Below are 12,627 nucleotides of genomic sequence, written 5' to 3'. Positions count from 1 at the left end.
TTACAAATTCCGATATCTCTTCTCAATTCCCACTTACAAGAGGAACCCGACAAGGGTGTCCCCTCTCGCCTCTTCTTTTCACTTTGGTAATTGAACAGTTAGCTATTGCAATACGATCAAACCCACAGATCCATGGAGTTGTAGTTGGAAATGATGAACATACCATTTCATTATATGCTGATGACATAATGCTTTTTTTAACCAAGCCTGAGTCATCTCTCCCCGCATTGGCCGACTTACTGGAGGCATATGGTTCTATCTTCGGGGTATAAGGTAAACCGTGCAAAGAGTATTATCATGCCTCTCAATTCCTTTGCAGACGTTATGCCTCAATTAAATATACCATTTTCATGGAATGATACTAGCTTAACATATCTCGGCCTACAAATTTCAAATAAGTTAGACCAGACATTTACGCTAAATTATGGCCCTTTGTTGAAGGTGGTGGGGCAAGAGTTAGATAGATGGAAAACACTGCCCATTTCACTAATAGGTAGAGTAAACTGTATTAAAATGAGTGTACTCCCCAGGTTTCTTTATTTATTTAGGACTCTCCCTTGTCATGTCCCTCAATCTTTTTTTAAGCACTTATAGCTTAAAGGGGACATATCATGCCAAATGCACTTTTTTAGCCCTTAAATGCATTTTGTTGTATATTTGGAGTGTTTAGAAGTACAGAAAATATGAAATTATTCTCTTCAGATGCTTCGTTGATATCTTTATATTCTGTTTTGGCCTTATTTTTCAACCTGTTCCGATTTTTCTGTTCTCTATGACGTTTTTTGAACTATTACGTCACAGTATTTGCAGCGGAACTGCCAAATAAGGACATTGACTTCCGGCCCACCACTTCGAGCAATCCGCCATTTCTATTTCTCGCTCCAATTTTGTAGTCCAAGCTAAAGGATGCAGAAGTTACGAGAGGGTAAGTTAAAATGTTCGGTTGTTGGATGTAGTAACCCACACGCTTCATTACATCGTCTAATGTAGATGAACTGCCACGCTTGTGACAGTGCGCATGTTTAACTGAAAGAACGAGCAGAGAGAGAGAGACCCGGTCGCGCGCACGCACTCTCTCTCTCTTCGGAGCCAGGCGAAAGTGTAAACAAGACATCACCGTCTCCAAACTAGACGCTGTCTTGCTCTCTCTCCCTCGCACATATTAATCAAAATAAATCGACACGGTGGTAAAAGGTCGGAAGACCAAAGTTTCATGTGTAAATACAGTAACACACCATTGCGATACATCCATATGAAGACGTTGTTCTACAGGTTCGTCGTCTTCATTTTCATCTCGCTCCGGCTCCGACTCTGGCTCGAACATGTAAGGCTGGCTGGACAAGTCTTCCGTTGTTGACATTTTGTTAATAACGTGTGAATAAAAAGTTTCTGTGCCGCTACACTGAAAAAGGGAGACTGGTCACCTGTTAGATTTATCCAATTATATTTAGTATGTTTTACTAAATGGTTTTATGTTCTTAAGTAAAACGTGATAGCATTGTGTTGACTAGACGTTATATGCAGAAAGAGGGCACAAACATATTTTGCTCATGTTGGGATAAAGTGATTCAATCAAGTGAATACCAGTTCTCGTTTTATCTCACGATATTCACGCACGGGTGCAATGCATTTCGGGAAGAAAGAAAAGTCTGCGCATTTTTCAACGGTCCCAGTCGATGAACGGAGCGACATTCTCTGGCGACACACACTGAACGCTCGCCGGGTGATGGCGGAAGCAGCAGCGAGAAGTCGGAAAGGAACGGCGGTGAGGCACAACTGCTCCGTGAATGGATCAGAGAGGCGTGAGTTGGGAGATAGTGAAGGGAGTATGGATGTAGTAAGTGAAGAGGAAAGTGAAAGATCGTCAGAAAATTGCTGGAATGAAGCAAGAAGTCGGAAAAATCGGGGAGAAAAACGGAAGAAAAGGAGCGACGTAGAAGAGTCTGATGATAAGAGTAGAGATAGTATAAAATGCATTGTAAGGTTTGGAGATCAGTTTGGGGTAAGCAAAATTAATCCAATTAAACTGACAAAGATCATAAATACACTGTAAAAAGTAAAACATTGGATTAACTTAATAAATTTGAAGTAACCATTCACAATAAAGATTTTACATTGACCTAATGTTCAGAAACCATTCAGTTCAAACTAATTTTTTGCATTTCAAGCAAACTCTTTTCTGAATTTGGTGTAAATCAATATTTTAAATTGGCTTAAATAAATTAAAAAAAAGACTTGATCTAAATTGATTTTTCTTCAATCTGAAATATGTATTAATTGCAAGTAATATAAAATCTCAACATATATATATATACACATACATTTTAAATGAGTCAGATCAAACGTTCTTTTAAATATTTATTCAATTTTGTATGAAAATCACAGTTTTTAAGATTAGACTTTTTTGGTAAAACAAACATTGTTTTACAAATACAAATGTAATTCTGAGACAGTTCAAGTAATCAGTTCATTGCAAGTTGAATTTCATATATAGCAGTATTAAAATGTGAATATATCATATAAGAACAAAAAGAACAAGAATAAGAAATAAGAACAAATAGCCTACCTAAAAATACTGCTTCTCTCAGGAATTAACATTTTTGGCAGAAGAAATAAATGTAAATCAAATACAAAACATAGATATTACCACATCCAGTCAACAACAAACTTACTGAACTACTATTACGATGTTGAACATTGTGTTCATCAAAGCACTGAAATGGAGGCTGTCAGTCAGTCACTGACTATGCAGCAGTGTGCAGAGGCGACATATTTTGGGGGTCATTTTTCTTGTGTCAAGTTCCATGAGCACTTTCTGAAAAAACTCAAAAGTGAATTTCAGTTCTTTTGGATACTTGAGGTTTAGCACATATGTCAGTCCAAATAACATTGCTACAGCAGCTGCGGTTGAGGGCACGTTACTGAGGACCTCTGTGCCCTCAATGAGAACCCTGGTGTCTGTCTCACTGATTAAGATAGCCATTGGTTGCTCCAGTCCATCACCTGGCATATCCTGGCGAGACAATACATAGTAATGAATAAAGAGTGCTGACCAGACCCAGTTGAGTGTGTGAGAGACACCTATGCTTATTCTGCATTTCCTGAACTGAGTGAGAGTGTAACCCCTGTTGTGTGATCATAAATGAGTACACCTCTGCTTGTTTTGCATTTCGTAAGCTGCATGTATATGAGAAAGACCCTGTTATGTGTGTGTGCCTGTGTTTATATGACATCCCTGCTAGAGAGAGAGAGAGAGAGAGAGAGAGAGAGAGAGAGAGAGAGAGAGAGAGAGAGAGAGAGAAAATAAACAGTTGAAAAGCAGGTTCAACAAGTTCCATTGCTAGCCAGCTATAATTTCACAGACTAGACGATGAAAAGTTAAGTCAAAACAGTAGATGCAAAACTTTGAATTAAATTGCAGCCAAGGATAGTAAATATATTTCTAAGGATAGCCTGACCTAAAACAGAAGCAGCATACTGTTGAATTTAATGTTCGACAGTAACGGAAAAAAAGTTGGTCTTTTTCTGAAGTGTATGTAAATATCTGGTTTCAAATGTATGACACCCCTGCTCGTTGCATGTGTATGTGTGAGACACCAGTTGTGTGCGTGCCTGCTTGTGTATGAAAGACTACTGCTTGCACAGCTTGTTCTGAACCAAGCGTAATAAAGCCAAATACCAATGTCCTCCCTGAAACATAATTGTCATGAATCAACTTTGTGACATGCTGACGTGTGTGTGTCTTAAACTCTCTCTCTCTCTCTGTGTGTGGGATAAAAAATTAGAATATAGTCAGTTAAAGTTCTAGCCTGGATAAAACCAGACCATTCTTAGTAGTAACTGAGTTATGGTCTGGCAAAGCTGCATTAATAACTCATTTCCAAAGGGGCGTCACCAACGGACGTCGCTCAAAACCAATCAGAGCGATCGTCATCGTGTAAAGCCATATGCATATGCTGCGGTCCTGTTACACTACGGCTACGCCATAAAAGTATGTACTCTTTTTGTGAAGAAAAGGTATTTACTTTTGAATGTGTAGCAAAAAAGTAGTCAAGCTTTGGGACATACTACTTCGTCATCTTTATCGGACGGATCTGTCGCGTGCATCCTGTCACGTAAACTGCCCTGTCAATCATCTTGTCACAGTTAAAATCCTCTATTAAATCTAATTTAATTTCCTACCGTTTCGGAGAGAAATGTAGTAGCACGTTCATCTGCCAGTGGGTCTTTCATGGAGACTGTCCTCATGTGTTTGCAATTTGAATATAATAATGCATTTAAAAGTTGATGCGCTTCACCAACGGACGTCGCTTAAAACCAATCAGAGAGATCGTCATCATGTAAAGCCCGCCTCAACGTTTCTGATTGGTGGCGCGATTTCGACGGCATGGAAATGGGCTTGAATTAGCTCTTTGCCAGACTACTTTTCGAGCAAATCTAAGCGGTTTTTTTTACGGCCTGCTTATGGGGCGTGAAGCTAGCGGATCGTGAGGATGAATATGATCATTTATGTTTGGGTCTGCAATCGCTGATACAACCTTTAAAACAACCTGGGCATCCATAACACTTCAGCTGTGCCACATGCAGATTGCCTCCATATAACACCACACTGATGCAGCAATTCAAGCAAAAGGAGGCCAAAATACTCTACCAGGTATACGTGGACATAGCTATAAGCTGCAATCAACAGAAGTAGCACAAGTAATTGCGTGAAATATTTCACTTTGTGTAATGAATATGTAAGGGATAATGTATAGTGAGCCGGTTGTTATAGTGAATAACAACCCCGACAGGCTGAACGGGATCCCGACGCGAAGCGGAGGGATCTTGAATCAGCCTGAAGGGGTTGTTATTCACTATAACAACCGGCTCACTATACATTATCCCGCTTATTACATGGCTACCTACAAAATAAATAAATAATTTGGGTCCCACTTTATATTAAGTGGCTTTAAGTATTATGTACTTACATGTACTTACATTGAAATTAATAATTTGATGCAATGTACTTATTGTGTAACTACATGTTTTTACATTGTACTTACATTTGAAAAATTCCTGCATGTAATTACAGCTGTAATTAATTTATGTAATTACATTTGTAATTACACAGTTGACCCTTCCCTTACACCTTAAACCTACCCAATCCACCTCACCTTACCCGTATCACACCTCAATAGCAGCAAAAGGGTTTTACAATACAACATCAACACATTAAGTACATTGTACTTATTTTTTTGATGTAAGTACATAGTACTTAACGCCACTTAATATAAAGTGGGACCATAATTTGACACAAATTATTTATTCAAAAAGGAGTTTATTGATTTAAAAACGATTGTATTGCTTCCGCCAAAGAAAATAGTCCATTCCGCGTCCATAGCAACGCGCTGTTTTTCATGGCAACGGTCTGTTATACTTCGCAGCGGTCTGTTATAAAGAAATAACAGACCGCATTCTACATTGGAATTCAGCCAAGCCATGTAATAAATATATATAATGCACTTATAAAAACTTTTTACAGTAAACTTTTTTACCGAAATTACTGAACTTAGACGACATTCTAATTTTTTTTAGCCCTACCAGTATGTACAGTATGTAAGTATGTGCGTGGATGGCTGAGCAATGTACGTACCTGAATCTCCTTGATGAGATGGTGAACAGATTCACCAAAGTAGAGGATTAAACATTTAAGAACTGATTCCCTCCTTGTGTTGATGTCCACTACCTGAACAAAATGCATTCATTAAAATTATATGCTCCTTTTTTTACCACATACAGGAGAAATCCAGTGTGAAACAGACAAAAAAGTATATTGAAACATGATAAAAAATTTGACCGTTCATGGAGCATTTTTTTATAACGCCATGCCTGCCTTTAAAGACCACATTAAGCCTATATGTGCAAAAGGCTCACAATGTTAGTGTTAGGGGCATCATGCTCGGTGCTATAAATCACAATTTTTTAAACCATAAACAAGGCTCAAAGTATTCCCATACTTCGTTGGTAGTATAATTAAAGGGGAAATGAAGCAGTCAATCAAGTTTACATGATTTACAAGATGGATTTCCACTATAATCAACAATTATATAAGAAACATGACAAATCTAAACATATAAAAGGAAAAAAAAAAGAGAAAAAAACGTTATATCTTTCTCAGCCAGGGCACCACCATTGTGCAGTATTCTAATATGTGACGTCACGGGGTTGGTTGGCTTTAATAAACATGGCTGAAATTAGGAATATCCTGACATCAAACTGTCTACACCAATGGTTTTCAAACTGTGGGTCGCGACCCACTTGTGGGTCACACAGTGAGAAAAGGTGGGTCGCACAAAGGCACTTAGCTGCAGCTAAATTTAGGCTACGTTATGATGAGTGAAACAAAACCAGTCCGATTAATGACCAAACGACTCTTAAGTGAGTTTTAGCGCCCGCCAACGTGAATTTTTGTCCCGCCAAAGTCTTATTTGATCGGTGAGTAGCCTAATGTAGTCGATGAACTGCTGCGGTTGTGACAGTCACAGTGCATGTTTAACTGAAAGAACGAGCAGAGAGAGACTCGGTCGCGCGCGCGCGCGCTCTCTCTCTCTCTCTTCGGAGCCAGGCGAAAGTGTAAACGAGTCTTCACCGTCTCCAAACTAAGCGCTGTGTTGCTCTCTCCCTCGCACATATTAATCAAAATAAATCGACACGGTGGTAAAAGGCCGAAAGACCAAAGTTTCATGTGGAGCATTCAGAGATTTTTTTCCCTTAATTACCGCTGGGTGAATTGTGCTAAATAAGCTGCCTTATCTTCTCTGAAAAGCGTCCCCGACATTCAGCTGACATAAAACAACACTTTAATTAAACGAAAAAAACTATCCAGTGATGAAATGTTTTCTGTGTTGACACAAATCTTGGATGTCCATGTCCAGTGCTGGGATAATCACACAACGCGCACGACACGTCCAATTCGCGAACTAATGACTCCTTTGAACCGATTCATTTTAATGAATTGCTAAAACAACTGATCTTTCCAACAGTGAACTCAGCAGACGTCTGAATCGGTGTATAATCAGTAACACTTTACAATAAGGTTCTATTTATTACATGAATTACATAAAAAGTACAGTTTGCTTACTCAAGCTTAAGCTTTAAAATAAATAAAACCCCTTGTTTTTTTTTAAAGCATATGACTACATTTTTCCACACACAGTGCTATCAAGAATCGATAAGAGAATCGTTAAAGAATCGGATCGATAATCAGAATCGTCGGTGGCATTATTATTATTGATAAAATCTTATTTCCCAACCCTATGTGAAGACGGTAAAATTATAATCAAACATTAAAGAAACATTCATGTTTTTTTTTTTTTAAGTTTTTTTAAGAGTTAAAAGTTTAAAATAATTAGCTAACATGAGGTCTTGTCACTGTCAGTCTTTTTACATCAGTGCAAAACTAGGGTATGCAGATTAAGACCATCAGCATGCATTGATTAATCCCATGGCATGTAGCAAAAAAAAGAAAAAGAAAAAAAGGTGCGACCAAATCATGCTGGTGCAAGTTGCAGTGCAAGTGGGTCTTGAGATTGATTATACTTGTCTAGGTGGGTCCCATAATGAAAAAGTTTGGGAACCCCTAGTCTACACCACAGTAATACAATTGCACTCTAGCTTATACTGGAAGTCCACCCGACTTTTTCAGTCTTTTACAATTAGAATGAGATTGAGCAGGCCAAATCTCACTCATTGTGGTTAGACGGAGTTAGTTTTGAGCACAAACGATTGAGTTGTCAGGGTTTTAATATCATAATTGGTATCATACAGGGCTGTACGGTGCGACATATTTGTTGAACATGCTACAAAAGAAATCAGTCTGTGCTGACACCTTTCAGGCTTCTGGTGCTACAAATCTTTTAATCTTTTATCTTCTGTAGCACCACTGCTACCTGCAAAAAAAGTTAATGGACAACCCTGTCATAGCGACCATAGAACGGACCGGTTAAGTTAATATCAAACATGATTGATTCATTCTGACTCAGTTGTAATTTTGTACATACCTCATCTAAACTATGTAAAATCCTGCCAGTCCTTTCCTTTGTCACGCCACCCTTATTCCGTATTATCTGTACAAGTTTCGTGGAATGCCTGTCCAGCTGCTGTAAGAATTTTGTCTCCAAGGGCACTGTCGTGATTCTCATGAACTCGGCACTGATCTAAAAAATGAAAACAGCAGAAAATACAAAGTTTGGGATTAATAATTGACAAAACTATTTAAATTAGTGACAAAAACTTTAATCAAATTACTGTTATGAATACCAAATGAACAAGAATAAACATATTTTTGCACCAAAACTGACCTCTTCCATTTGAAAAAGTGCTGGCCACCTCTCCACAACATTTGCAATTCTTGCCTGCTCATGCACTATTTCTTGCCTCAGGTACCCAAACGTCTTGGCCATCCTCTCTTTAACAGTTTGTCTGTTATTTCTTATCTGAAGTTCAGACAAAAGAGAAACTCTTTCCAGCTCCAGACTTTCTGGTGTCTCACCATTTGGTAAGGGTGGGAAATAGTTCAACTCTGCTCTTCTAGGCCTCTTCAAATTCTTTGCAGGGTAGGAGTCCTCCTGAGATTTGGATTTAAAAGAATTCAAGGAGAGTTCAGCTGATGTACCATGTGCCTTAAGTATAGTGCGGTAGTTTGCCATCTTAACCCTGATTCTTTGTTGCCAGCCACAACCCTCCCCAAAGGGCCCTTGTTGAGTTAAGCAGGGGTGTTTTCTAATCAATGCATCTGCAACATCTTTGCAGTCGGAACCTGTTGGGTAGGCTTTGTAGCTGTAAATTGCCTCAGCTAGCTTTTCTAAAATGTCTGAAAGTATTTTGGTGCCAACTGTAAGTGTAGTTTGGCTGTTTGCAAACTCAATGTTTGCCCTCTGCAATTGACACTCAGTGTCGTACGAAAAGAGAGGGATTTGGAAGGCCTTTGGCCACTGCTCTTTTCTTAAACAGTCTGTGTGGCTAGGCAGAACAGTGTGGCTAGGCAGAGCTGTGTGGCTAGGCAGAACAGTGTGGCTAGGCAGAACAGTGTGGCTAGGCAGAGCTGTGTGGCTAGGCAGAGCTGTGTGGCTAGGCAGAGCTGTGTGGCTAGGCAGAACAGTGTGGCTAGGCAGAGCAGTGTGGCTAGGCAGAACAGTGTGGCTAGGCAGAGCAGTGTGGCTAGGCAGAACAGTGTGGCTAGGCAAAGCAGACAGCAAGCTGGGGCAGTCTTCACTGTCTATGTCGAGAGAAAGGGTGCTACTCATTGGGGTATTAACTGGGTACAGGATAACAGTTGAGGCTTCAGGGTCTAGCTGGATCACTTTAAGAATGGTGAGGTCCTTAATTACAGATGTTGAGGTCACATTAATAAACATCTCTCCAAAATCAGTGTCTTTATACTGTAGCCGTATATGGCCTCCTAGTCCACATGCATTTTTCACATCCTCAATAAGGTCTTCCACAGCATCGGGAATGTGCAGCTCCATTCTCATGCAATCATTTTCACTGACGATGATCAGCAAACGCACAGGTGCTATTTCCGCCATGATGTCCTGAGAGAAAATAGTAATGACAGTAGATGGACAGAGTAGAAACAGAAAAACAGAGAGAAAGAGAGAAGAGAGGAAAATAGGGAGACAAAGACCATAACATTAAGACATTTAGACAATCAGCACAAAGTATAGGCCTATTCAAATATCAAACATGGCAACAGGCTACAATAGAATGATAAAATACTAGAACACATGCAAGGACAGTGATTTCCCAATTAGGCAGCTAGCCACATGAATCTCAATGTTGTCAGCACTGGGCTAATATCAAATGTACACGAAAAATGGGTGCATGAAACTTAAAGGCCATGTTGCAGGTTAACCACCACTGTTGATTAATGGGTACATTAATCACTCAAGATATGCATACCATTTTTAAAATGTCTCAAAAATGGTCTTAAAGACCATTTTTTTTACATCTTTTGGTATAAACGTTTTTTTTTTACGCAATTCGGTGATGACGTCACGTTGGGGAGAAGTGGAGGAAAGGTAGCCTCAGCCAATACAGTTTGTATTAGAACTATGGCGACTGACGGGGAAAAAATGAGTGAAAAATCAACGTTTTCTTTATATCTAGTGGCAGTGATCATGACGTTAGTTCAGATAAGTAGCTACCGGTAAACTTTGTCTTTGTCATCTAGAAATAGAAGGCATCATGCTAGCTATTGGCTAATTTGCCAGTCCCACCTGTGATCCACCCCCTCCAGATAATCCCTAACTAAGTATTTCCCCCAACGTTGTAAGCACACGCTTTGGAATATTCTCTCCCCAATGTGACGTAATGGAATGCATTGTGGCGGAAAGGAGAATCGTTGCAAACCGCTGTAAGATAGTAACTACTTTTTCGATTATATTCCGTTTTGTGATACCCAACAACATAAAATACAATGGATAACAGTTTAAATGTTTATTACCAACAAGAAAATTGCACAAATTCGTTGAAAAATTAACCCTGCAACACGGCCTTTAAGTATTGAATTAACATTTGGACTCAAGAATTTTGTGTTGCATTTTAAGGGATATATGCAAAGACGTAAAACCACTCGAAAAATTCTGACCTTAAACATGTATGTATCGTTTCAGAGTAATGAGCCGCATTCCCCCAACTGTGTAATCCACCAATGGGTATGGATCGTTCAGCTCATTTGGATGGAGGAGTTTTATCTCCTTTGTGGGACATGGCTTCAGTTCATAAGCTCTATAGTGTTCCCAGAGCCATGCAGCCAGCTTCTTGACAACGAAAAACAGTGTATCCTGGACAACAACCATTTGTATAATCTCAGCAAATTCAGGCATCCCTGCCGATGAGCCATGTGAGACAATCATCCCGTTCCTGTAGTTGAGGCTGTTGTAAGATGCATTTTGAGTCAAGAACACTGCATCCAAGTCTGCGTATCTCCGCCTGATGGCAAATGCAATGTCCTCTTTCAATACATCAAGGGGAACTGATGCACCACGTGCTACTTGTAAAGGCGATTTAGGTATGCTGCAGATGTAAACCTGATGCGCCATGGCAAATTGATGCCTTTCTGCTAAAGAAAGCAGCACATTTTTGAAGCATCCCGTGTGTCGCACTACTCTTTTGAAGAAACTGTGCTTTGATTCAAAGCGTATGGTCCATAGTTCAACTAAAGGTCCAAACTCACAAATTAACTGAGGGTAGTGTTGCAAAAAATGATGTTTCGGCAAGAAGTCTGAGTCAGGGAAAACCTCCTTAAATCTGACTTGGTGTTCAGTGATCTTAAAGCTTAAGTATGCAATGGATTCCTCAGTTTGCACGGGAGAAACAACAAGGTCCACAATGTCCTTCAAATCTGAGAGTAGTTGCCAGGCTGGTTCTCCTGCAGGCACAGTCTGTCCGATTAATAGAGGAAGAAATCTGATTAAACTCCAATTTTCATGGCAGTTACCCCCAACTGTTCTCCTGGAAGCAAACGTCACTGAAACAGCATGGGGGCGATTTGTTTTATCAGTCCATCGGTAAGGAAAATCTCCAATTACTTTATTCAGATATGACAAAGTAAAATATTTTTTTGAAATGAAAAGAGTTAAACATAGGGCAATTTCGAAAGGAACTATTCCCTCAAATAAGTCATGAGCGATGTCAGGGGGGAAACCAGTAGTTACATCAAAGTTAAGTTTTTCTGACAGAATACATTTAGCCTTGACACCACAATAGCTGTTCAAACCATTGTCTTTAATGGTCTTAAGATGACCTGTGTGAGTGTCTTCAGTTCTAAGAGGGAAACTAACAGCTCCAACTTTCTGACAGTCTAACCTACTAGCTGTACAAAATCTGCAAAAGTAACTGCCAGAAAAGCTCTCCACAAACCCAGCAATACCATGCGCCCCAAGATTGTCTGCCACAACACACTGCACTGTACCCTTTAAAGTTTTGCCCAACTTATCCAAAAAAACTCCGTGCTGTTCTAAGGTTATGAGATCATTGATCAAAGGATTTAAGACTTTTTCAAAACCGTAATCTTTGACATCATTGCTGTTAATCAGAGCAGCTAGATAAATGCTGGATAAAGAGGAGTGGTAGCCATGGGGCAGATTGCCTAGAGTCCAATACAATGCACACACTTTGTGTTTTTTTCGTGAAGTCCCAAGGGGGTTACAAATTTCAAAATCATCAATATACAAGATCAGTGAAATTGCACACTCTTTGGAGAGAATACTATTTCTTTTACAGTTATTTGACTCCCAAAATGATCTGTACACACGTTTCCCACCCTCTTCTGTTTGAAATTTCTCTTTTAAATTTACAGCCTTACTGAGTATTAATTCACAATTTAGCAGTTGCTGCAGGGATTTTAGTATAGGGACATACTGAAAAGACTTTCTGTTCTGATGATCTAATATATATTCTACTGGTTCTACAACATTGAAGTTTTTCCTGTAGTAGGCCTTGCGTTTCCAAGCGCTTGACAGTGGACCATCGTTACCTATTGCAGCCTGGATGGGATTCTCAGTGCAAAGAACAGTAGCTAACTCCTTTACAACTGATCCCTGAACTTCCCAATTTTGTTTTTGCAAAAAGTCACAAATAGTC

General features: G+C 39.5%; 2 protein-coding genes across 3 annotated transcripts; both read right to left on the bottom strand.

Annotated features, from left to right (window-relative positions):
• Nucleotides 1–2,458: 2,458 nt before the first annotated feature.
• LOC307162095 (uncharacterized protein) lies at nt 2,459–8,399 on the bottom strand. Of its 2 annotated transcripts, XM_079877167.1 has the most exons (4): nt 8,343–8,399; nt 8,043–8,198; nt 5,636–5,728; nt 2,468–3,013 (listed from the first exon to the last, which is right to left on the bottom strand). In XM_079877167.1, the coding sequence occupies exons 1-4, from the start codon at nt 8,349–8,351 to the stop codon at nt 2,738–2,740; spliced, it is 534 nt and encodes a 177-aa protein (XP_079733293.1). In that variant the 5' UTR covers nt 8,352–8,399; the 3' UTR covers nt 2,468–2,737. The 2 variants fall into 2 exon arrangements, 1 of the variants encoding a protein (XP_079733293.1); XR_013821859.1 differs by lacking the exons at nt 5,636–5,728; nt 8,043–8,198; nt 8,343–8,399 and adding an exon at nt 4,183–4,310 and having other exon boundaries at nt 2,459–3,013.
• Nucleotides 8,400–8,571: 172 nt separating this feature from the next.
• On the bottom strand, nt 8,572–11,658 carry LOC307161783 (uncharacterized protein; the record flags this gene model as incomplete). Its single annotated transcript, XM_079876727.1, has 3 exons — nt 10,631–11,658; nt 8,657–9,575; nt 8,572–8,609 (listed from the first exon to the last, which is right to left on the bottom strand). Exons 1-3 carry the CDS (start codon nt 10,637–10,639, stop codon nt 8,572–8,574), a joined length of 966 nt encoding a protein of 321 aa, XP_079732853.1. The 5' UTR covers nt 10,640–11,658.
• Nucleotides 11,659–12,627: the final 969 nt, after the last annotated feature.

The sequence above is a fragment of the Squalius cephalus genome (genome assembly GCF_949319135.1).
Source record: "Squalius cephalus genome assembly, chromosome: 7".
NCBI classification, from domain to species: Eukaryota; Metazoa; Chordata; class Actinopteri; order Cypriniformes; family Leuciscidae; genus Squalius; species Squalius cephalus.
The sequence above is the reverse complement of the archived record's forward strand: the minus strand, read 5'-3'. Positions and strand labels throughout refer to the sequence as shown.

Excerpts from the sequence above, each read along its gene's own strand:
- LOC307162095 (XM_079877167.1), bottom strand. Across the intron at positions 5,729-8,042 it reads TTTTACATAGTTTAGATGAG|GTAGTGGACATCAACACAAG; the intron begins GTATGTACAAAA and ends CATTTTGTTCAG. Across the intron at positions 3,014-5,635 it reads ATCTCATCAAGGAGATTCAG|GATATGCCAGGTGATGGACT; the intron begins GTACGTACATTG and ends TTGTCTCGCCAG.